This window comes from Tyto alba, unplaced genomic scaffold, assembly GCF_018691265.1.
Source record: "Tyto alba isolate M040663 unplaced genomic scaffold, T.alba_DEE_v4.0 Super-Scaffold_5, whole genome shotgun sequence".
In the NCBI taxonomy this organism is placed as follows: domain Eukaryota; kingdom Metazoa; phylum Chordata; class Aves; order Strigiformes; family Tytonidae; genus Tyto; species Tyto alba.
In genome coordinates, this window is record NW_024881326.1 from 6,364,423 (window position 1) to 6,390,453 (window position 26,031).

The 26,031-nt window shown below is 35.0% G+C and overlaps 1 protein-coding gene across 2 annotated transcripts in view; it reads right to left on the minus strand.

The window, feature by feature from the left end:
- Positions 1 to 519: 519 nt before the first annotated feature.
- The window catches only part of STAG2 (stromal antigen 2), an 81,754-nt gene continuing 56,242 nt past the window's right edge, over positions 520 to 26,031 (minus strand). The window contains exons 14-34 of one of the 2 annotated variants that reach the window (XM_042807151.1): positions 25,280 to 25,391; positions 24,587 to 24,704; positions 23,773 to 23,876; positions 22,802 to 22,894; positions 22,519 to 22,608; positions 21,262 to 21,465; positions 19,659 to 19,729; positions 19,236 to 19,323; positions 19,052 to 19,132; positions 15,713 to 15,805; positions 13,009 to 13,183; positions 12,489 to 12,628; positions 11,238 to 11,339; positions 8,926 to 9,074; positions 8,261 to 8,389; positions 7,709 to 7,914; positions 7,081 to 7,270; positions 6,882 to 6,965; positions 6,107 to 6,233; positions 5,695 to 5,772; positions 520 to 2,817 (exon numbers count right to left, since the gene is read on the minus strand). In XM_042807151.1, coding sequence (XP_042663085.1) covers positions 2,794 to 2,817; positions 5,695 to 5,772; positions 6,107 to 6,233; positions 6,882 to 6,965; positions 7,081 to 7,270; positions 7,709 to 7,914; positions 8,261 to 8,389; positions 8,926 to 9,074; positions 11,238 to 11,339; positions 12,489 to 12,628; positions 13,009 to 13,183; positions 15,713 to 15,805; positions 19,052 to 19,132; positions 19,236 to 19,323; positions 19,659 to 19,729; positions 21,262 to 21,465; positions 22,519 to 22,608; positions 22,802 to 22,894; positions 23,773 to 23,876; positions 24,587 to 24,704; positions 25,280 to 25,391 — 2,458 coding nt within the window. In that variant the 3' untranslated portion in view covers positions 520 to 2,793. Of the gene's footprint in view, positions 2,818 to 5,694; positions 5,773 to 6,106; positions 6,234 to 6,881; positions 6,996 to 7,080; positions 7,271 to 7,708; positions 7,915 to 8,260; positions 8,390 to 8,925; positions 9,075 to 11,237; positions 11,340 to 12,488; positions 12,629 to 13,008; positions 13,184 to 15,712; positions 15,806 to 19,051; positions 19,133 to 19,235; positions 19,324 to 19,658; positions 19,730 to 21,261; positions 21,466 to 22,518; positions 22,609 to 22,801; positions 22,895 to 23,772; positions 23,877 to 24,586; positions 24,705 to 25,279; positions 25,392 to 26,031 lie in introns of both variants that reach the window. The other variant, XM_042807150.1, reaches the window with a different exon arrangement.

The following is a 26,031-nucleotide window of genomic DNA, read 5'->3' on the forward strand; positions in this document are numbered from 1 at the left end:
TTGTATAGTGAAGGTGTTCTTCTTGTGCTATAAACTCAGAACCTACTAAATTCTATTGGAATTTACAGCAGGATTTGGAAACAGGCATGAACATTTTTAATAGTAGTAGTTCTCAAAACCCATCCAAAGTTACATTAGCAGGTATTATCTCTAAGATTTTAAAATGACTCATTTAAAAAGCCTTGTAACAGAAAGGAGTTTTTAACACACAGCCAGAGCTGCTCAGTACTTGATGAGAGGGGAGCTGGAGGGGAAGAGATGTTTTGGGGTTTTCCCCTCATTTCCTCGCTGTCTTGCCAATTAAGCTTAGAATGTTTATCAGGTGTATGATAAATGTAAGAAATAGAAAGTAGCATGCACTTTCAGTGGTATTTCAACTGGACTATATACAGTACCTCCAGTGTCTGAACCAAAAGCGTTCTGAATAATGTCAGGTAAAAGTTAATAGGAAAAAGAAACCAACAGAAAGGCTATCGATAGACCTTTAAAAAACATAACACAAAAATAATTAACCATTGATTTCTTGGCATGTAAAAGTTCTATACAAATTTTAAAAATTTTATTTGCAGGTACTAACCTCTTGAAAAGCTCACTCTGTATTTACACTAATTCTTTTAACAAGTTTATCTCAAATGAAAGCATATTTAAAACAATCATGATTGCATTAACTTTTCTACTTTAAATTATTACCCAATTAGTGCTTTATTCACATTTTAAAAACTTGTACAATTTATTACAAATATAAAACAGTGCAGTTTTTCATACATTATCCCAACTCTGAGACAAACACTTAAAAGACATGGAAAAAGATTTTGTTTTCTATAAACATAACATTTGCATTACTCATCCCCTTTCTTCACTGTCCTCCCCTAACCCCGATTTAAAAAGATCAAACATACAACATACTGTAGGTTTATTTTTATTCAAAAAGTTACTGTCTCAAGACATAAATACAAATCAGAAAACAGTACAATTAGGACAATAGAATGTGGAGGACAACAGGTTAAGGTAAATATATAAAACATTTTTAGCTGGTTGAAAACAAAGCTGTAAGAACTGCTTTCACAAAGAAACACTCCTTCAAGAGTAAGAAAAATCAACTTAAGTTTAAAATCATATATACAGTCCTCTCAGCAGTTCTATTAAATGCAGTGGTGTGAAAAACAATATAGGCAGTACTTTTAGACATGAGAGTATTTATTTATGTAAAATTAGTTAGGCAGATCTAGTTTTGAGTTTGTTGTTACCCCATGACTTAGTAAAATAATTATATTTTATCATGATCCTTTAGATAATCTATGGTTTTTGGCTACCACAGCCGAATGTTTAATTTCTGAGTCTAAAAACAGGAAGCCTTTTTGTATTCACCCATTTGGGGAGATTCTTGTATTGCAAGCATATTAAGGCATGGAATGATTAAAATAATATACCTCAAGAACTGAGAGACAACTGACAAAAAATATACATATGTAATATAAGTTAATATTTCCTTTAAAATGATGTCTAGCTGCCTAAGCCTTGCAAAATGAGTCGATGTCAAAATGGCATAGAACCACTTTCTGTTTTAGACCAAATTTAATTTATTTGTGAATGGACACAAAATGAAGTTTAAAGCTTAGCTTTCAAAGAATATTATGGGTTGTTTATGAATTTCTATTATCCAATCTAATTTACATACAGAGGAAATGTACTGTAACCTGTTAGAAGTATCTTTAACCTGAAGACTGCTTGCAAAGACAGATAGATAAAACAATATAAAATACAAATTTAAAAATCATTTTTAAAGCATGAATTCTCATGCTCTTCTATTTTTAAACATTGTTAAACTTTCAATATATTTCTGAAACCTCATAATTTTAAGTTGGAATTTAAAAGTAAGAAAAAACTAAACAAACTGCGCAATTATAAAATCAGCACCAATTTATATATATATATAATTTTATTTAAAATTTAGATCCCTATTCCCACACTCTAATAAGCTGTATAATTTTTGTTTAGAATTTTTCTGCAAACATACTACAATAAGCTTCTTTTATTTGGAGACAAAATACAGTGGCACTACTGGAAGGAATTTCACAACATTACATTTTTCTTAAAGGACAAGCAAACTTTCAGGGTTGGTAATGGGCAAGCATGACTGAGATCTGTTACTTTCTGGTAGTTTATAGTTTATGGACCTTTCTGAGAAGGCTAACATGAAGCTTTTGGAATAAAAGTGTGTTTTAGATTAAAAAAGCTGTTAAAATTCTGCTTTACCTTATTTTTTTTTCCATGATTAATTAATACAAACCTTCTGTTGCTGAAGTTTGCATTTAATTTAAAATACTGACACTTCTGGTTCTATCACTGTAAAAAAACCAATCCATCTATTATTTCAGTTCATGGATGTAAACAGCAATCCAGCAGAGCTCATGATTATTTAGTATAGCCAGCAAATGTATAGAGAGGGGCTCAAATCTGTACCAAACACCTCTCAGACTGTTAGATTAAAACTCAGAGGGAATACTTCTTATGATCCAGAAATAAACTGATAGCACATAAATAAAATATTTTTTTTCCCCAACAAAAAGTGTAGCTTATCCTCAAATTGTTTACTTGTCCTTTACATTTCTTTTTTTTTTTTTCCAGGCAAACAAAACTGCCCCTTCAATGCACTTGATCTTGAAAGCATGTCATTCTCCTTAGAGAAAAATCTGTTCAGAATTTCACTGTATCTACCACAATTTTGTATTGAAAAACTTCCTCTTCCACTTAGAAAATGACTTCACCACTGATTTATTTGCTGCTCTGGTATTAAAACATTGACACCCCAAGAACCTAAAAAAAAAGTTAGAAATGGTGTCAATTTGTAGTCTCCTACACATTTAATAAAAACAAAGCAATTAGTATATGATTTAAGATTAAGACACTTCAAGATATGTTAAGGCATTATAAGTTTATTTTTCTTCCAAACCAGATTCACCACACTTCTGATTTATGTAATAATGTGAAAAGGGCACCTCATTCATTAGAAAATATTTTTCCCACACTTGAGATTAACTAGATCCAGGAGGAATGTGATAAAGACTGTGCTTTAATTATTTTAGGTAATAATTGCAAAATAATTTTTACTTAGTTGCCTAACTTAGACTTCTTTGACAATGGCATTCTATAGGCCTTAACTTGAAATCAAGGGTGTAGTTTCCAGCAACTGAGCCTGGGACAAAACACTCTATACGCTGGCAGCTGCTGTGTCTGTGTTCATAAAAACAACAGGTCATCTGTCAGCAGCTAGTCAGGACACAAAGTTATTATATCCTACTAAATATCTCAACTCTGTCAGGAAGACAGTGAAAGAAATCAAACAATAATCAGGTAAAATACTGTCCTTCAGGAGATTGTGTGATTAAGTGAAGAAAAAGTTTTCCTGAAAGAAAGAATCAGTTTCCACTTCCCATGTCGGATCAAGCCATATATTTTTTTATGCCAGTGGAAGTAGGTACCACCACTGATATGCCAAAAAAACCCTCAGAAGATCAAGATCTTGTGACTGTCCTAGCTTTTATAGGACTTTATAAAATCAGAAAGAGCCGTGAGAGACTTAATTTTCCTGAACCTTAACACTTTTATCTGTTTACAAACCAATTTTTACTGTTCTTGGTATTAAATTCACTTTAGATGCACCATACAATGTAGCACACTAAGATACAACTGCCTCTGATGCCAGCAATAACTGGACACATCAAAAAATGAGGAGACCAACTAAAGTTTTTATCATAAACCGTGTGCATCAGAATAAAATAAACAGCTTTATTATGTTTAGGTCTATTAAAAACAAGTGCAACTACTCCAAAAAGAATGGACCTCTGAAATAAATTATATGAATAAAGCAAATTAACTTTATTCAGAGAAGATTTTTTGCATTTATTAAATTGTTTTGTTTGTTTGTTTTTGTTACATTTATACTACTGACTGATAAATTCAGCTCTGATTTAATACAGATTCACGTTGCCTCCTAAACTATTAGCGAAGCTTTCCCCATTTAGGCAGTTAAATTAATTTAGGTGGGATTTATGCTGTAGAACAGCTGTGTTTCATGATACAGCTGTTTTCTGCAGGCCTGCTTCCAGGATCACCACCCTTGATGCATCCTGCCTGGGAGAAGGCTTTGCTAGATGATGCCCCCTTGACCGCACCAACTCACTTCAGTGCACCACTGCTCCCTCCTTGCAGAGGAACAGTACATACAGCTTGTGCTGGCACAGAGGCAAGCCACCGCTGGCTGCGCGGAACTGGCTCCAAAAGCTGGCAGGGCAATGTGGCTGTGACCGGCTGCCATCATGTGGTGATGCTCCCACACTGCAGCTAAGCAGAGCCTGGCAAATCCCGGGCTCACATGGGGCCATGAGTGAGAAAAAGTAAGAGGAAAGAAACCTAACCAGCAGTAAACCTATTAAAACTATTCTTAATTAGGTTTAGAAACTGAAAAGCTGAAAGGTTTCTGAAATCAGTGAAGTACACCTGTAGAAGACCGAATTTTCAGCATTGTCGGAATAAAAAATGACTGGTATTGCACAGATCAATCAATCAAAAATCAAGAAGGGGAGGGGAAGAGCTATTTTAAAACAGAGTATCAGAAAACAGGTGATATACTTTCTTGGTGTTACTTCAAGAACAGAACACACAACAGCTAGATGCACAACCTAATCTGATTCATTATTAGTAAAGCAAAGGCCTACTGGTACAAAATATATGGATTTGCATTTAAAACATTATTAAGACTTCTTTCTCCCATAACAAGAACAGGTTCACGCTGCAACAATACTGTAAAAAAAAATACATAACCGTCTTCCAAATTCCACCAAGCTGTCCAAGATTCCCAGGAAGCCTTGTTGTACTGTCCTCTGCTGGCTTGCTGCAGCTTGTTATTTCCAGTGTAATTTTGTACCAGCTACACAAGGTCAAAAATGGCTGCATACATTACAAGTGGTTCAAGACAGAAGGAATCCCTCATGCAGATTTTTAAAAGAGAATAGAGACTGCAGATTTATCAAGTCGGAAAAAAGGGCAACTGCAAGCAGAAACTACAGACTTCGGCTGTTTTGGACCTAAAACTTTATATGGAAAGAAAAAATACCTCTCATCTCTATAAACAGGTATCTGTATTATCTCTTATTTTCTCCATTATCTTACTTATGCACAAAAGTAAATATGCCAATTTAAAAAACCAAACCAACAAAAAAAAAAAAAAAAAACCCGCAAACCATCCAGTGCTGACAATTGGCATGACATCAGTCTCACTCAACTAAGCTCATCACAACAGGAAACTTGCCTTTAGTTTTGTGTATGCACAGTTTTGGTTTGTTGTTTTTTTGTTTTGTTTTGTTTTTTTTCAAAAGCTCCACTACCAACCTCTGCAAGGGTCTTTTCCGTACTGGATGTGTTTTCTTCTCAGATTCAAAGGCTTTGATTTTTACATAGCGACATATAAAATATTAAGAACAAAAATCCTATAAACTTGCAGAGAACATTGGCTACCTTAGAATTTATGAAGCTGAATTACAGCATAAAATATTTCATTGACTGTACCAGTCTGCCAAAATAAGCTAATGAAGACAACCTAAAGATTGCATTCTTTCCATTTAAAATTTGAAGTGAGTATTGTAACCTTAAGACTGATTTTGCATTATTTTCCTCTTATGCAAGTCAACCTACCGATTCATCCATGATTGAAGCGGGGTCAAAGAAATCTGGTTTTAGTTCCGTTCTTTCTCTCCTGTTCTTTGATGGTGGCTTTAGAAAGTAAGCAAACAAACACATTAGCTGTAATTTCAGAAAAAAAAAGCTCTTAAACTGTAATAAATGAAGCTGAACTCTCAAGCGGTAAGAATTTACAGGGAATAAATGTTAATCTCACAGTATTATTACAGGAAGTGTTGGTTTTTTTTTTCTACGGCAGTTTGAACAGATGGCACTTGTACACAGATAGTGGCACAGCCATTTAAGTACAGAGATCAACAAGAATGACTTTTCTGTTTCACCAAAAGGAAAATTTGATTCAAATATCCTATTTTTAAAGTAGAAATACAAACCCAAAACCCACTAAAAACACAAGTAAATTTCTTACTAGGTCTATATCCATGGTGTCAAAATCCATGCCTTCATTGAGATCTTCAATCCGCCCTTCTGATGACATCATCACATCTTCAACAATTGGCTCTTCATCATCTTCCATTAGACTTGTGCCACGTCGACTGAAATGAAAAGAAAAAGCATATTGTTTTAGCAATACATGAAGTTTTATCTGAATATTTAAAAAGCTAAGGTTCAATAAGGAACTGCCAACAAATAATTCCATTAGATGGAAAATAATTTAAGTCATTAAATAAATGCATAACTACCATTGAAGAAAGCTGCTATTTAACCAGCTAGAAGATACTGAGCGAGTGAGTGACAATGACTAACAAAGATCTGCTTATGGAACTTTGGGGTACATCTCTAAGTGGGTATTCTGAGAGGCTGTGGGAACTGATAAGCAAATCAAACCCACACCAAACACGTTGCATTGATTACGCAAACACATGTTGCATTGATTATATATAGCTGCCACAGATAGCATTCTGTTCAACAACCAGTTCCCTTTATTACAAAGCTCACCGCTACTTAATTTTTCTGGAATTTATGTGCAAAAATAAACAAGAAACAAAACAGATCTATTCTGCTAAATGCATCACTGGGCACTTCTAGCACTTCTTTCTAAGGCAACTTAAAACTTTAAGACACAGAAAAACACTACTCAAGAACTAGAACATGTATCCCTCTTAAAAGATGCAGTAGTAACAGTGCATTTAAGAAACCCTCCCCTCCCCAAACCTCTGGAGGAACATTTCACTCTCACTCACATAGCGTGTTGCAAGTTGGTTCTCAGCTTGACGTAGTTCATCGCTGCCCTCTCCTGTTGTTGTCGCGCGGCTTCTTCCTGTTGCCTTTGAGCCAACATCCACGTTACTTGCGTGCTTAAAAAGACCATTATTCTATTTTAAACATGAACTGGTTTTGTGTATGAACACTAACACAAAGCAGACCTACTCATCTACATACTTGTAATCGAGCGGAGCTTGATGGTGTTCAGGCTGCATAGGATAGACACCCATATAACTTTCTTCAGGTCGTAATCTCTTGGGCTCCCTCATTATTGTGGAAGTAAGCTGAGGTGTCTGCATCATAACTGGTGTGTGCATTGTCTGCTCCCTGTTCAACCACATACTGTCACTACTGCTGCTTTCTTCAGCTGGAAGCAAACACAGGACACCAGTAAAATTTTTTTAAACTAATCTCAAATTGAATGTTTAATCATGACTTAAATGCATGTACTTTCTTCTTGCTGAAAATACATTTCTTTTTTTTTTTTCTCACAGCCTCACACATGCCCCAGAAGGCCTGGATTTATGACCACTGGCTAGAGTATTTAAAATACTTTTATATTCTGTGATTTAATAGAGAGTAGCACTTTTATTTACTTTTGTGAATCAATGTTATGTTATTCAGACTCTTCAAATGAAGAGTCTTTTCCCACTACGACATATACATGCAATGAAAGTTATAAGTTATCCTGTTTTAAAAAAATACATTAAAGCATACAAATGCACTCAAGCTAACGATAGAGATCGACATGTGTAGCTTATGTGAATATCTACTCTAGCAAATTTTAAGAGGAGAAAGGATCTACCTTCGGGTACTTTCCGTTTTCCTGTTGCTGGCTTTGTCTTCTTATTTCTTACTGTAGATCCTCGACTACTGATTCCACTGATCACTGACATAGTATCATCATCCCCACCAGCTAATAAAGAGTTTCTGTAGGACATGAGAGGAAGCCACACATCTTCTCTTCGTAGAGACATCTGAAAGGTCATAAACTTCTCCAAGTAAACATACCTTTAAATGGAAAAAATAATTACAAAGATGCAATATACTTGTGAAATATGTTAATATATCAAGATATATAACTACTGAAATTAATACCCAACGCTCCTCATCTAGGTAACAAAAATGCCTGACAACAGCAAATCCAGTATATGATTTCTGTTCATGCACCACAAAATGAGAACAACAATGGTAAGTACAATTTACCCTTTGTGATTGTACTTGACTTCATTAGTGTAAAATTATCTTGATGTACTGAAGATTCCACTTTAGGTGAATGAAATCTACATAAATAAGTATTTATTCAGATGCATGTCTTATCATTAACAAATATTAAGGATATTAAGAAAATACTTACACTGTTCTTTTGTCTTGTCTGAGAAGTTTGGAGGAGAACTCACTCAGAATATCGAGAAATGCCAAATTTAATGGTGGGTGGCTCTCACCTTGTGGATTAGGCTCCTTAAAAGCAAATTCTATGCCATCCCTAAGAAAAAGTTAAAAATTAAGTCACATAAAGCACAAAAACTAAAGAAAAAGTTCTATGCACTGGGAGCTATAAGAACTGAACACCCTTCTTCTACATCAAGAAAGCAATTAAAAAAAAGTGGCAAAAAAAGTGAACGCTATTCATACTGTGAATCTGGAGGGACTCTTTCTGTCATGATGTTACTACCTTGCATTTCAAGTCTTCTGCATGAGGCCAATATGACCACCACTGACAGTGAGGTGGATCAGTTCTTATTGCTATGGATAAGACATTAAAAATACTTTTTCACGATAGCATCAACATGGCTATCACTTACAGGCTTATACAACGATGCGAAAGAATACGAACATTATTTAACATTTGGGTTTAATTCAGGGACAAAACTGTAGTCATCTCCTAATTTATAAATGGGCTATATCATCTCTAGTGCTGATGTGGTTTACATTAACAAACTGATTTTGAAAGTCTGAAGAGATATTATGTTATTCAGGAAGGGTTTATAAAAAGGGAAGTAATACAAAGCACACAATTACTTGTGTAACATAGCAATAGCTTCTCTTGTTTTTAACTGATCCAGTCCAAACGTTAAAGCAAAACGTCGAGCAAGTTCCTTTATGCCACTGAACGTCGGTGATGATCTGTCAAAATTATAACCATTTTCTTGAATCATTTCATTGAAAAGCTGTGTGAAATAAAAAGGGAGATTTTCATTTATTAAAAGATCATGCCAAACTTTGGACCGACTCAGAGCTAAGTTTCAGTAAAAAAGTGTTTTGCAGCTTTTTTTTCTTAATTCAATAACCCCAAAAGACAAACATGGAGATTTAGGAAAACCAAGTCAAGGCTACTCTTGAAGAGTTTGCACTTCAGAGCTAATCCTTGAAATGCACACTGTTCAAGAATACATCAAACTATTAATATGTTGAATGACAGATTTCAGCACTTCCATAAATGAGGTGTTCTAGACTTGAGAATTAGTAGGATTCCCGACTGATTGATACATACACCAGCAGAGAATAAATAAATGCAGTAAATTCTCACCTGGTCTTTACCGCTACAGTTTGTCAAACTACTACTACTTAATCTTTTTTTTTTTTTTTTTTTTTGGTATCTTTTTAAATACAAGTACAATGAAGAAATTCTAAAATGGAAACGTGTCGTCAGGGAAGTTGCCAAAGACAGCAGAAACTTTGCAACTGAGGATCAAACTTTTTACTATTCAACAATTGGCAAAGCTGAACACTGAACTCCACAGTCGTCTTTCCTTTTATCAATCTTTTTTTCATCCTACTGAATTTGACCAATTCTCTTCAACAGTCAATTTTTTTATTGTTTTTTTAATTTTGTCTAACACACTCACCCTTCACTCTCATATAACACAGAATAAACTCAAACTAGTCTTACTAGTTCTATGAGCATTAACTTTTAATTTATAGATACTTTTTGGCCCATAGTTGCATACTTTTCATTTATGTTAGTGTATCTCACATTGCAACTTAGTTATTCCTTTTATTCACTACCATTTCTAATATTTCTTCTCTAGTTAGTTTCATTTTTAAGAAGTTTCCCTGGAAAAAATGCCAGTTACATGTTTATCTTCACATGTGGCGTTTTTTGTTTGTTTGTTTTATAATACTTGGGTCCCCTCATGTTACTATTCTTATTGCCATATTAGGATTGTGTAACTGCCTCCCTGTTGTGTGCAATTTTATGTACTACACTCACTTCCTCTGTCTGCCCTTTAAAATATAAGGGGCTGGTTATTCATAAGACAGGACTAATAAGGATAGCGTTTACACAGTATCACAAAAATTTGTGAACTCTGGTCAAAAGTCAAAGACCACAGTAATATTTAGTTGCATATTTTATGTTGCAGTTGCACCAGCTACTTAAAGTCATGCTGCTATCAGAAGAAAAAGACTCATCCTCCCTTATATTGACAATATCCATACAGATAAACCAGCTTAGGGCCTTCATTATGTACTACTTCTGGTTGGTTCTCAACTAGGATCAGTATCTAGATCTATATCCACTATGTGGCTCTATGGCCCCTAGTCCAAAAAAAAAGTGTGGGGAGAGACAGGATAAATTGGGGTACATTTTTCATTTCAACAATAGCAGAGATCTGTTGGATTACAGTGGTTTGTGGTTTGCAGAGATATGGCTTTATTGTTCTGATCCTGTAAATAAAATTCATGCAGACGGTTCATGTGAGCAGATGAATCCAACTCTGACCTCGACTGAATTCATCAGGTCTCCACACAAACAAGCTCATTTACTGAAGAGAGCATTAAATCATGTTTTAATTTCAAAGATGGGTGAAGCCCCTACCAAACATTAAGAAATATTGAATTACTAAAACTTCCCATTACTTCTCAGAATAGTTTTAAAAAAAAATCCCAGAACCAAAACAAAACAACAACAACAAAAAAAAAAAAGCAAAAGAAAAAAAAAAATCCCCACAAACAAAAACACAAAACTCCACCACACAGGCAGGAAGTGTTTTCCCTTGTTTACCTGTTCACGAATAATAAACTAGCAGTTTCACATGTTTCTGAATATGTGACTCAAACTGTTGTTTTAGAATTAAGAAGGTATCACAGTTACATTAATTTCATATTTATTGGTGTCTCACACATACTTTTCACAGTACAATATTTGCTAAGCATAGGAAGACTTCTGGCAGTTTTTTCAAATAATTGCAGAAAGTGGGTTTCCATTTAGACCTATTTATCCCTACCTTTCGTAAGAATTTCTTAGTTATACCTCACAATGGCTATTAAACAACAGGACATAATCTACAGGATAGGATTTTACGCATTAAAATATTGTAAATTATTCTTACCTGCTGCAAGCTAAGAATAAGTGTTTTAGCACACTGGATTTTGTCTATCTGTCTTGTTTTACTCATTGTTTCTTTAATAATATCACCATAGTCATTGTAATACTATGAAAAACAATAAAAAAAAAGTTAACATTTTAGTTTAAAACATACAACTACAGAATTCTTCAGAAAACAACATCTAAGATTTGCTATTTTAAAAAAAATTTTAACACTTTCAAAAGGAAAAAAAACTTAACATGTTCATGATTACATCATCAAAATTATATTCTAAAATACCTCCAAAATGATAAAAACCCCCTCAAATCATAAAGAGTATATCCACTTTTCATTCTTGTCACTAGTATTACTTTAGAGACAGGATGACCTATTTATCTTCAAGGCCATGACACATTTGTTAATGACACATGCTCACCCCTTCAGGGTGTAAGATTAGAATCTCATGTTTTTAGTAACTTCTATCACTCTGGTGGGGAGTCTTCTATTTTCTCTGCTGAAAGGAAGCACTCAGGGATAGCATCATAGCCGTAATTTTTCCAATGAAGACAGTTGCCTGTTCAGTTCTTTAAGTATTTCGGGTTCAATAAAGACCCAATTAGTTATTTAGAGATTCAAAATATATATAGGGCACTCAGATAAATGAAGACTGTCCAAAATTTAAATTTTTTAATGTATTCACAAAGGAGCAAAGCTTTATCATGTTCACAAAATGAGAACTCATATCACTGTGCAGCTGTGAATCCCAGGAGGCCAGAAAGGATTTTTATATTTAAGTAAGACAGAAATGGGTACAAAGATCATATGGTGGGGGAAGAGAAGAAGAGAGGGAGTGGTGCGCATTTTTTTTTCTCTCCTAAAAAGTCTAAGCTGAAATTGTTTGATGAAGGTAGACAACATGGAGTTGATCTTTGTGAGAAGATTCTCAAAGACCTGCTAAACTAATGACTGAATTAAAAATATACCATCGATCAGGATAAGAAAATAAATCTATTAAAAACAACGTAAAAATAATTATCAGGTTTCCTACCTCCCTCCCTGCTACACACACACTGGAACTGTGAAACTCATCTCAGCCATTTTTTCCCTTCTTACAGAAAAATAACTTTGAAGGCTACAAGCTACCAACTCTAGAGTTTTGACTTCTTCACATTTTGAATCAGTTATCTTACAAGGTAAAAAATAAATAATTAAAAAATCCACAGCTACTGTATTCCAGTAGTTTTATCAAGTGTCACTACAAAGCTCCAGATTTACCTTCATATATTGCTTGAAAATGTCTGCAGCTGTATTCATTTCCACCACAGTATATACAATGAGTTTACAGAAAGCTGCAAGTAGATTTCTTCTTTTGTGCAATGCTTCAATTTTGCTAGCTTCATCATCCTGCTGTCCATCTAGAAAGAGTTCAGAACATGAAAACTGTCAGGTTTAAATGCTTCATATTTAAGCATTTATATATGAAGTGATGAGGGATAATGGTCAGGATTCAGAAAATCAAATCTCAATTCTGACAGCAGTGTACTTCATTGCCCACCAACAAGCCCCTTTTCCCGATACAGACATAAATATTTGTACCTTTACCACGATTTCCCTACATGTCCCCAAAACATAAAATGCTTTAATTGGCTGCAGACGTTTAAGAGAAACTTAACTCTGTGTTCATACACACCTCTCAATGCCAGAAAAAAAGAAAAAACCCACAAAAAAGCACAGGCAAACAAATATATTAGTTAGAAGGCAAATAATATAAAGGAAACGTAAGTTTTGTACAAACCTGCACTATTATTATCATCATCCTGATCAATGAAGACATGATCTAAAATAAAACTGAGTAGTTCAGATTGTAACGAAGAATCAGGAGTGTAAACAAGTGGCTCCAACATGTCACGTCCTCCTGTCATAATCTGATGACTGAAGATCATCAACACATCACACAGAATTGTGAAAGCCTATTAAAAAGAAACCTTAGTAAATACTTGTTTGGAAACTGGATTTTACTTAAAAATAATGTACTTCCACTTCACAAAATACTTAAGAGCCCAATGGTGCACACAAGCCACTAAATACCTAAACAACTATGCAGGCCAACTAGAGGTCAAAACGTGCACAGTTTCTTACGGGAGGTTGCTGTATGAAGACTGGGTCTCCAGAGAAAAATATTGCACAGATGATGCCAACTAAATATCAAAACACTGTGAGATTAAAACATGAGGAGACTTCAACTCCGAAGTTCTGTCTGGCAGATACTACATTAGGTCACTAGAGAACTTTGTAGACACCAACCACAGTACAGTCTCCTTTTATATTTCTTTTTTTAAAATTGTTTCGATCACATTTGTAAAACATCTAACAGCGGAGGTCATTCAATCCCTTTAAATCCTAAAGTATGTCTTACTTCCAAAAAAGAAACCACCTCTTCATTTTGCTGGGTAACTTGTGTGTCTGACATCCGATTTAGATGTCTGTACTCCACCTCCCTGTAAAGTTCAAATGTATCAGTACCTAGACAGATATTCTTCAAACTAAGAGACCAAGGCAACACACTTCTTAGTGCTGCACCTCATCTCTTTGACTCTAATCTCCTAAATACTTCCATTTTAATGAACAGATCTGTTCTCTATCTTCTTAAAGCAAATATTACTAATATCTGGTCTCAAAAATACATATGCTCCGCTGAAGTCCCTTTTGCCCTTTCATGAAATTATAGAAGGAAAGCAGAACTGTGACTTCTGTACCCTATGTGACTGAGGCAGTTCTAGTTTCTACAACATTCACCTAAGCCTAAGAGTTATATAGCCTTCTAAAGAGACATACTCAGAGCTTCAGCAATATTTGTTATTCGCACTTTCACGCCCTACACCTTGTGATTTTGACACTAGATAGCTCTCCAGCATAGAACTTTACCTATTCAGTTCCAGGAGTATTCTTGTTATAGCAAGAGTTTCAAAAGCTGCCGTTGGGAAACTCAGTGGACCAGATTTTCAACTTCAAGCTCAACCATGTTATTATTACCTTTAGCAGCAAAATGGCTCCTGGCTTTCTATTTGTTTAATTAAAAAGTGTACCCAGAAGATAGTTTGTTTTTTTCATTTTAGAATTCAAAAGGTTGTTAAAGGCATTTATTTAGAACTAATCCTGCTATCAGTAACCTGTGCTTTTCACTGGAACCTGAAACGCCTGTGAGTGTCCTGGCTAGAGGAACTATTTGACCACAGATTGGAAAAGAATCAGTCCCTACAGTTTAGCCTTTTCATTTGACCCTGTCACCCTCAGAGAACTCAAGACAAGTATTTCCCAAGATGGTGTCAATTCTTTTCGAAATGTAAGAAAAGTTTTAAACACACAAACAAAAAACATTAATCCCTGCATTTTTCTTCAAGAAAGCCAGGACTTTTCTCTCCTACCTGAAATGTCAGGCAGTACTTGCATGGTCTAAATACCTACATATTTTATGTCTGAAATAACCAAGAACTTAGTTCCAGCTAAAACTCTCCCCAAGAAAGAACAACTATATGAGGGGCTGACTGTAAAACTGGTAAATGGAAACTGCTCACATCTTTTCCGAGCAGCACATCATTTTTGAGGCTTCCAGACATTTGCTAGAATGGTTTCCAAATATCTCTATACAGTATGTTAACAACTGACCAGTGTGAGTGTACCTAAGGGTAATCACAAAAAAGAAATACCACTTCCCAACGATAAAACCCCCTAGGTTACAGTGCATATGTGTGCATGTATAAACACAAACACACACACTCACTCATGTTAAGTACTCATTCTTTTTTTCCTCATTCGGAGATCCCCAAAACCCTGGGACTCTGAAAAACTGAAGAATATATTCTGTATGAAGCATCATGGTGAAAGACAACAGACAGAGAAGTTGCCTCTGTATGTCCTCACAGGTTTACAGCCAACAGGAGGTAAGTTTTCACAGTTCTTGAGTGGGTGAGCACATATATATCATTGTACAAATGTGGGAATGTACAAGTATTCAAAGATAGAACAACAACAACAAAAAAAAAGTCTCTCTTTTAAATATCTGTCTGTATTTCCTCCACCTCTGAGTCTATGAATCCACAATCAGCTCTACCTGAGGTGTGTGTCATGACCACATGGTAAGCAGGAGCTACGAAACAGAACTCTCCCACCAAACTTACAAACCAGAAGGCTTTTACAGTGCACCTGCCCAGTCATTGTATAAAGAAACAAACAAAAACCCCCTTTGAATAAAAGCTTATGCTGCCTAAAATTACCTTAAAGAATCAAGTTTAAATTGGTTCTGAAATCCTACCTAAATTACCTAAAGGAGGGCAAGCATACAAATAGAGTAGGTATTCACACTCAAATGGCATTCAGCCTAAACATCCAAGACACACCATATTCCTACATAAACGCTAAAAATATTAGCAAGAAGAATTTTTCAACTCCTTTAAAAATATAGTATTAGAAGACTACAAGGATAAACAACAGTCACTAACCTGTTCCTTAACAGCAGTGTTTACATTGGTCAGGTAGTGTTGACAGATTTGACAGAACACTCTCATCTGCTTCTTTAGACGTAGAAGATCCTCCTTTAAAAAGAAGGATTTCATATAAAAGTTCTGCTTGATTTTCAGTGTTATAGTCACATTTAGCATATGCATTTTCACAGGTTCATCCACCACAGACCAGGTACATAGTCATAACATTCAAGTCCACAGCATTATTTAAAAATCACTATTACAAATAAAAATATCAAGCAGCAAATTTCTCAATTTTGTCACCTTGTGTACTGCAAAAAGAAATAGAAGTTGAGATGAAAATAGTGAAGTTATTTATTAAAAGCATAACAAAAAAAAAAAAACCCACAACTAAAAAAACCCTACCAACACCCTATCCAAAACCAAGCAAAATAAACAAACAACAACAAAAAAAACAACCAACTAAAAAAAACCCAAACCAAACCTCAAAACAACCAACCAAACAACGCAGAGCATAAAACATTTTTTTCTTTAAAATATCTGTATTTTCAACCTACAAGATAGATTAGGGAGCTGTTTATAACTAAAACAGACAAGGCTACATGGTATTTTATTTTATTTTTTTTTTAGCTCACTGCTTGGGTATAAAGTAAAATGTCATGTAAGAGTTGAGTTTTTTCTTCCCCTCTTCCATTGAAAAAAACGAAATGAAGCCTTGTAAGTGTTGCAATAACTTCCAGAAAAGTAGATTATTGAGCCAGTAAAGTATCAAAATGGTACAAATACCATCCACGTGTGCAGCTAGTTGGTGTTATTCAATCACGTGAAGATTCTAGCACACATAGAACTGGGGAAGTCATATTACAAAAGACCAACCCTGTAACCAAGCATCAGTCTCAACAAAGAAGAAATACCCTTGAGATATGTCTAAAAACTATCCATGCAATCTAAACCAGAACAAGTCTCTCCCTTCAAGAAAGCGGGTAACACACTGGTACAACGTGTCCTTTAATCTTGGTGGGAATCACAAAAGCAATAGCTGCCTCTTGACTATCAGTTTATGATTTTAGAACGCCTTCACTACTTAAAACCTTTTCTCTCAACATTTACCATTCAGATTATTATACTGATGCTAATAGTTACAGATGGGAATATTTTCTTTCCTTTATACAGAATTATTTGTTTAAATTTTAATAAAAATTGAACTATTTGTAGAGTCTTTTATTTTAGCAGCCTATATTATGAAGCTAATTCCCATACTTAGTCAACCTGTTCACAAACTGCATGCAGTTAGCAGTTAATTTAGTCACAGAACAAAAAAACAAAACAAAAAATCCCAAACAAAATCTTTAGGCAGAGTACATTTCTGTCATTTCTGGTTCTGTGCTTCAACTTCTTCGCTGTTATGTTCCACTGGCACTGAACAGAAATCAATGGAACTTCCATACATACCTAGTACATTCGGCAGCAGTCAAGCAGTTAAATATAATAAGAGTTGTGGTTCAGAATTTTAGCCTATGAAAGCTTTAATTTACCAAATTTTATTATATAGGAGCAGAAAACAGTCTCAATAAAAGACCACTCTGTAAATACGCTCTTTTCATTCCTGCTGAAAGCATTATATTTTACTGCAAAATAGCTAAGGTAATCTTAATTTCTAACCTAACTTTTCAGTATTTGACTCAGCTTTTGACATCAGCCTTGTGATAAAGGTTTAATCACTATTACAAAAAACTCAAGACTGATTTTTACCCTTTAAAAAATAGGTTAACAAAGCCTCCAAAGACTTCACTCACAGAACTGGTTCTCAATATTCTACGCATCCACCTCGTATCTGGTATTTTTGGTTTGGAAATGTTAAAAGCCATTAAAACCCAGATGGTAAGCTAGCCAGCCAGTGACAAAATTGTTCACATTTATTTAACACACCTTCAGATTGTAATTACTGAATCAGTAAGGTTGCAATTACTCATTGGACTAATGAAGTCTTAACATGGCAGGAGGAAAAAAAAAAAAGGGAAAAAAACCAAAACAAAACACCATGATCTCACAAAGGTGTTTTCTGTTATAAAAACCATTAGTACAAGTTACATAGCATGCTTCTCCACTCTTGTATCTACCAGAAGCTCATACTACCATACCCTAAAATAAAGAAAAAAGAAAAAATTTATACATCCTTACAAGTTTATTGTAATAATGGATTATCAATTATAAATTATAATTTATTGATTATAAATTATGAATGTCATAAGTTCTCTTTGTTTTCTCCCTAGTAAATTATAACAGATGTCTACAGCTTCTTTTTCTCAAATTAATTGTAAGTATGGCAATCAAAGTGTTTAAAAAACCTGAAGAATTTACTTACTTCATCTGACATAAATAAAGGACGTTTTATCAGTAACTCTAATAACAAAGTGCAACTCCAGCGTAAATTGCTGGTGAAAGAACACAAAATGCACTCTTCTTACAGGACTGCAGAAAGCTTCCAGAAAAAGTAACTTTTTTGTTTGTTTTTGTTTTTTTAAGTCAAAGAAATCATCAAAATGTTTCAGCAATTACAAACTTCATTCTAAATTGTCTAGCCTTTCAAAAATCACCTTTCATTAGGCAGTTCACACAGCAAACCACCTAGTCACCCTCTTCAAGTAATGCTGTCCAGTGGATACAAGAAACTTTAATCCTTCCTCCAAGATTTTTCAAGAAGTGAAATTAGAAAGCTGACATTTGCCAGAGCTTTGCCCTTCAAGATTACTATACATAGAACCAGAACAGGCCCTCTACTATTCCCTATAAAAGTTTGAAATTTATCTTAATCTTTTCATGCCTTTATTTAACAAATTTAAAAGACTGATGAAGAGCAAAATATGATTTCAACATACCGAGCGATAAGAATACTACAATAGTGTGCAAATTCTTATACTTCACAGACTTTGTGACTGATACTTCAGTTTACAAACAAATTCAAACCCACTACTTAGTACAGTCAGTTTACTACTACCCATGTTTTGTAATTGGTGCTTTAGCCTTCCTTACCATTCTTACTGTGCCAGACTTAATTGGTATTGCATTTATTTACTACAATTACTTTAAAATTCTGTCAAATTAAACATAATATTGACAATTCAATAATAAAATTGTAACAATTTAGGTAAATACTACATTTAGAAGTCAAGCATTCCGCTACTAAAACTATGAATTCTGAAGAACTTATCAGAAAAGCAGATTTAGGCAGGTATTGGTATTAAAAAAAAAAAAAAAAAAAAGATCTTAAGTCTTAACTCCATTGCAGTTCCCACTTGATGACACTGCAGGTATGTACAAATGTTTATTTACTAATACATCTGGAACAAGGCATACCTTTGTGGAACTGCTTTCAGTAATTTTTGCTAGCTGCCAAAGGATTACATAATGAGTACACTGCAGTGCATGAATAACAATCTGAAATCAAAAGAAAAAAATTCATTAGATGACAAAGGCCAATAAAATACAGCAACAAAAGCTATTTATTGTTGTACCTAAAGAACGCATTTTAAGTACAGACCTGTTCTGGCATGTCTCCATTTTCAATGCCAGTTTTCAGTAACTTGTAGTTGCAGCCAAACAAGTCCCATCTTGACAGGTCATGAGCACTGGAAGCATTAGAAATGTAGCAAAGATGTAATTTAATTAACAGCATTTGTGCAATTTGTTGTTAACAGCTACTAAAAGCTTAAAAATAATAAATAAATAGACAACCAACACCACCCCCCCAAGCCCCAACAAAAAACACCCCCAACATCACAAATACCAAAGCAAAAAAACCCCAGATTTCAGTTTTGTATACATTTCTTTATATTCAAAATGCATCATGTTCTCCACAACTTTCAACCATTCCCACTAAACAAAAAAATCTCCAAGTTACACTAAAACCAAACAAAAACAATCCCCTCACAACCCTGACAGATGTTTGCAGAAACCTACTTACTTGTGAAAAGCAGTGATTCTCTTCAGTGTTGACAAGACTTGATATGCATCATCTTCATCAGGCTCCTCCCCCTATTTAATAATCATATAGCAAGATATCCCAATCAATGTATGCTAAGCAATCTAGGGAATTTAAGATTAAAAAAAACAAACAAACAAAACAAAACAAAAAAAAAAAAACCACCGCCAAAAAGACAACAACAACAAACACTGAGCCCCAAAAAACACCCCCCCACCTAACAACAACCAAAAAAAGAGAGAGCAAATACCATCTAAATTATTTCTAAACATGAACTGCTACCTTCTCTCTCAAAGTCATTAATTCTTCTAAAAACAAGAGAAATAGTCAGCAGCACAAGGAGAGATAGGCGATGGGGGCACAGAGGAGGGAGAAGGAAAAACGAAAAAAAAGAAAAAAGTCTAGGATAGTGGAACACAATGTATTATGTAGGTGCTTCAATTTTCTCTGAAGAATCCAGCAGAGGCCACTGTCAGACAATAGATACTGGACTAGATGGGCCACAGGTCAGTACCTCAATCCTACTTTAATCACAGAAAAAAGTCTCTGAGAGAGGTAAGGGAAGTGTTTTGTTCTAATCTTCCCACAAGTTCTGACAAACTTGCATTTGGAGAAAGGAGTGAAAGAGAAAGGGTCCAAAAAAAGTATCTATTTAAGTACACAGGATAAACTATCTAAGGTCACAGAAACTCCTCAGTGCATCAGAGATACTGCAAGTCCAATGTGTTTCACTGTTCTGTAATTGCCCAACCTCATCAAAGCACTATGGATTTCAACACTTCTACCAGAGTATTTGCCATTTTCCTTCAAGCCAACTATCTGACATTTCATTTCCTTGCTTTACGTCTCATTCTTTCTTTTTCTCACAAAGGGAGAAATAAACAGATTACTAGGCACATTTCTTGCATAGTCCACATGTGTCTAGGGTTTCTAGAGCAGTGTCTTAGCTCAGGCCAATAAGCAAGAGGAAAGGAGCAGAGCTTGATAAAATAAATCTGCATCTGAGAGTGTGGAGGATGAAGTCATCTAAAACACACTTCCCATGCTCCTTATCACAACTGAGAAGGAGGAGAAACAAGTTTTGTCTGAATGTCAGAGATCCCACATAGTGTAGTTAAACGCTGGATCAGAAAATTTTCACTCTTCAGATTAGCACAGTGTGGGAACAAAGTGATTTTTAAGCTATTAACTGCACCTGCTTGCATTCAGGAAGGGAGGAAGTGTTTTCTAGAGATTTTGGTATTTAACAACAGCAACATGCAATCACACTAGTACATCTGAGGAGAATCCCAGTAGAATTCCAGTGCTACATCTCTCAAAACATGAGGTTCAAAACCTAAAGGTGAAAAGCTCACGTAATTTCACTGTTTACCTGAAACTTACCTCAAATTCCCAAAAGACTCACTGTCCTAAAAGACCAGTCTGAATTCACGTAATCACAGCACTGTCATATTATTGTGGTTAACAGTTTTGAAAGTCAGAGGGAAGTTCCCATCCCTAGCTCACTGACTTGCATAGGAAGGCAGAAAAACATACTGGAAACATTTACAGGGGCAGAAAAGTTGGATCTTGCACATGAAAATACCTCTTGCAGGAAGTCTTCAAGAAGTCGATTAAACTTGTCTGCCAATTCATCTATTAACTGACTTCTTGCAATGTCAACCCTGTTAAAGATTGTAAATTCTTCATTACAGAGAGCGTGGTATGTTTTTGAACAGGCTTCCAAAACATCTATATCTGTGTGCTTCTCCACAATATCCCGGATTTGTCGCAGTAAGGCATCCAAATGCTACAAGAAAGATGGCATGGGGGAAAAAAAAAAAAAGTATTCATACATATACACACATGCATGTGTACATATTTTTCATAACTTTTAAGGAATTTTAAAAGATGAATTCAATTTATTACTCTTGTAACTATGATACAGAACATGAAACACTTCCAGGAAGACCATGAAGCTTCTGAGTAAATTAAAAATCTATTTGGCAAAAATTAAGTAGGAGTTTGTCAAAGGCTAAAGATACAATGCATTTTAAAAAGTCATTAAAAATTTGCAATTGTCAGTATGGTTTTATCTAACACTTGAATTTGCAATGACAACTGAACAACACAGAAGCATTTATCTCCCACTCACACAAACATTTATACATGGTCTTAAAAGCTGTATAATTGAAGACTTAGTATCATAACACTCAAGCATCGGCACTGAAACCAACTTCAGTTGTTTTTATGTTTCCCCTCAACCTGAGTTGCTCACTGCTAGACTATGCTGTCAACTAAACATTTTACTACTTTTTTGGCCCTAATGATTTCCAGTTATTTGCTTCACAATACAGCAAAATAGTGCACCTGAGGAGAAAACAGAGACAAGAACAGCTGACACCAACTTCATCACTGTAGCAGATAAAATAAGAGCAGTAACTACATAACTTGTGATCTGGTAGTTTTCCCCTTTTTCGTGCAATGAAGATGGTGGTTTATTAGTTTCAGTGATGAGAAAAAGAAAACTTATCAAGCTATTTCTACAAGCTTTATCTGTCAGGCAGGATACCTCAAACATGACCATAACCCAACAATAAATGCTCTTGTATAAAGTTCATCTAACTGGCAAGATTCTCTGTTAAAACTCACCAGACAGGTCTTAGAAAACTCAAACTTTCAGTATCTCCAAGAACAGCAGCCAGGCACAGCTCTGAAGTCCAAGTCTCATTCTCAATAAGGGTTATGATAAATAAAGTCTCACACAAAAAAAACACACCTACAATGGTGTCAAAATCCCGTAACTGAGTCTAAATTCTGTGTTTTCTCCTTTTGTGTTAAGTGTTATTGAACGTTACTTTACCTTTTCTAATCGCCCTGTTGTATAAATTTCCAAATCAAAGTACTGTGGCAACTGTAGTAAGTTGGTGACTTTTTCTGCATCTACAGAATACTGTAAAATTGACAGAGAAAGAAGTTTAAATTAAAAAGACTTGGATGACACAACTCATTATAGAACAATCAAATACTAATAAAGACGAATAAGAAAAAATGAAGACCTGTGCAAGCCATACAGCTAATTACAGAAACTGTACTTGTTAACATTTCAGCAACAGTCCATCAACAAGAAACAGAATTAAACTCACCTTTGCTAGCAACTGAGGAAGTGCCACAGCAAAAAGTTCAGTAATTTTTGTTCTGTCATCCAACTGGGTTTTCTTTTCCTTTGCTGTCAGCACCTAAAATATTGCTACTGTGAGAATTTTACAACTAAAACTTCTGGTACAAAGTTTCATTATCACTAATGAAATGACAATTAGGTACAAAGACCTTCTAATATCACTGCAAAATATCAATCTAAAACAAAACAAAACAAAACAAAAAAGCAAAACCAAAACAAAACCCACCATTCAGCACTCAAAGAATGCAATTCAAAGTTACACCTAATACTATCAAAATGATCTTGAAAACAAAATTGACAAAGTTTACCTTCCTTGCAACACAATACCATGATCAGAATGCTTTTCTTGACAATGAAAGAAAAAACTTTCAGCTTAACTAATTTTTAATGATGTTCAATCAATTCATATGTCAATCTGATCTTAATATTTCAATCTGTACCTAAATGGGTTTCTTATCAAAAGTTGCACCAGTCTTGAAAGCAGTTCCCTTCCCTGCTTAATGCCTCAGTAAAAAGAGGGCTGACTAAACTGTATACCATCAGAGAAAAGCCAATTGGTGGACTTTTCTCCTTCCAAACAGACTACGAAGTATATTCCTTTCCCTTGTTTTGTTCTTTCAGATTGAAAATAGTTTTGGCTTTCCCAAACATTGATTTTTCTTCTACTTTCCAACCAATACTTCTTTTCAAAATCAATTTTGTATTTCCTTTAAAAGTAAAACCAAATGCAGTAGTCCCAACAGTATTAGGCACATGCCAAAGTCCAGGAAAAGTGAACCAGATGGGGTAGTCAGCTACTGGAGGCTGTGGAGACTGAAGCTGAATTTCTGAATTCAGTGCCATCAGCAGCAATAGACTACAACCTTTTTCTTCTTCCCACAGTGTCCCCACACAGCCATTCCCACATCTCTAGACAAGTAGCTTTTTGCTTCCTACCCTTTTCCCTGTTCCTCTTCCCACAGGAGGATGACATTCAGCTGCTTGCCGAATTGTACAAAGCATTATTTCAATCAGTGCGCTTTCTTGTCTATCCGTTAAAGCTGAAATTTAAGAAACAGATGTTAATACACAGTTTCATTTTTCATCCTCCACAAGTATCTAAGGATTAAAATCTGTTTCTTTTTTTAAAGAAAAAAAGGCATTTAGGTCAATAGCTCATTTCCAGGGGCAGGAGTGGCACAGGGGATAGAGAAGATAAGCACCTTATAAAACTAGACAAGAAAATATTTAAAATTGAGGGAACATCACTGGATGACTGACAGGATGAAACAAATACCAAGTTTTACAATCATTTCAGTTCCTTTTAATTTTTCATAGGTCCATTTACTAGGACCTATGAATTATAAAATTATGCCAGGGAGTTTGTTTGGTTTTACTGTTATTAAAGAAATGATGGTATTTTTCCATAGAGTAGTTTTAACACTCAATAAATTAAGCAGTTTCACAAGCTATTTAGTTTCTCTAATGCCAAAATGCAGCCTGAACCTTTGGAACGAATAGGGCAACCGGACACTGCATGCTTATTCCCTCTCTTCTTCTCACCCTTGATCTTCTGTGTCTCACTTCCATACCAGAAGTGAGTCTTTCTACTCTTCCTCACATTTTTTAATTAGTATTAGTGATTTATTACAGTCATGTAAAAACAGAGAATATATGGGGACTCATAAATGTAAACATCTTACTTCCTTATAAATCAAGACTACCAGAAACTACACAGCAATATAAAGAACGATCCGTGAAAATCTCTTACGCTCTTCTCCGTTGAGAGGCTCCTCCAACAGAAGACTGTTCATACATTCCCAGTCCTTCAAGAGGTCTGTTGCACAGTCCCACATGCTGTCCACAAGATAAGCAGCATGTTCATGCAACTAAAATGAGAACAGATTAAGTATTTTTCTTTATCAGCAATAAAGTTCATTACAGAACTTTCTACAATACGAGGTATTTTTCTTGCTTGGCTCCTGTCTGTAGCAAAAAAACAGAGAAAATTTTGCAAGCTCCCTGGTTCAACAGAAGCCTCTCTTCCCCAACTAACTTAACTTGGGGGATAGGGGGGTATGGGGGCTGGGTGTGTGTGGGGGTTTTATTTGTTTGGGGTGTTTTTTGCCCTCCCCCTTATAAAACTCCTAAATCACAATTTGTTTCCATCTATATATTAGCATGAAGAATGACGGAACAGTATTTGGGAGTAGAGTTCACAGCCTGTCTCAACACTGTGTACTAAACAGACCCTTCATATAAACACAACTACACAAAATAGTCCTTTGAACCCCCAGGTTGCTCAAATAATAGGAAAACTGGGACAGACTCATGGTTATTAACCAGTAAGTGTGAAAAACAACAACAAATTAAATTTAAAAACAAAACAACACCACCACAAAACAAACAAACAAAAAAAAACCCCACACTACAAAAATAAGGATATCCCTGAAACTTGACTTACTTCACTTTCCAAAAAGAAAAACACTAATGTCTTCACAAGGTTAGCGTTTGGACTTTGTCTTCCCCTTCTTTTAAGTATTCCATCATCTTCAGGATCTCTGCGGCTGAAAAGCCTAAAAGAAATATTATTTCAGGAATAGTTTCTTCTTCATTGCCTTTGCCACAGTCAATTAATTTCAATATATTGTTTTTTACAGACACACACTTAATACCTTGCTGCTTGGCTCCACATTTTATTTTGAAAGGAAGTAATTTGGGACAAGTAACATTTGAACAATTTCGTAAGTGCTGAGTTGGTATTTCACTGACTGTTTCCAGTGGAATGTATAATTATAACAAAATACTTTACAAACATCAGTGATAATTGCAGGTGCTTGAGGTCCCATAGTCCTCTTTAGCAAACCACATTTTTTGAACCTCTCCACATGAGACTTTAGAGCAGCAAAGAAGCAGGTCTGTAAAGTGTTAGATGGAAATTCTGCTTTCTTTCCCTACACGCCTGATACATGTAGTTTAAAAAAAAAAGAAGAAAAGAGAAAAAGAGAGATTCAACAGAAAAATACTTTATGAAATGGCCATGTGAGCCAACTTTGGTGTGTGGAAACTACAAATGGGAAAACACTTGTTATGATGCAAGCACAAGATTTAGGTACCAAACTATGTGAGCATTTTAAGATGTTTCATAGATCACAGGAAGGATGGGAAAGGAAAAACATTCCTCTGTGTTTCTATTATATTCCCTGTAGGTACAAG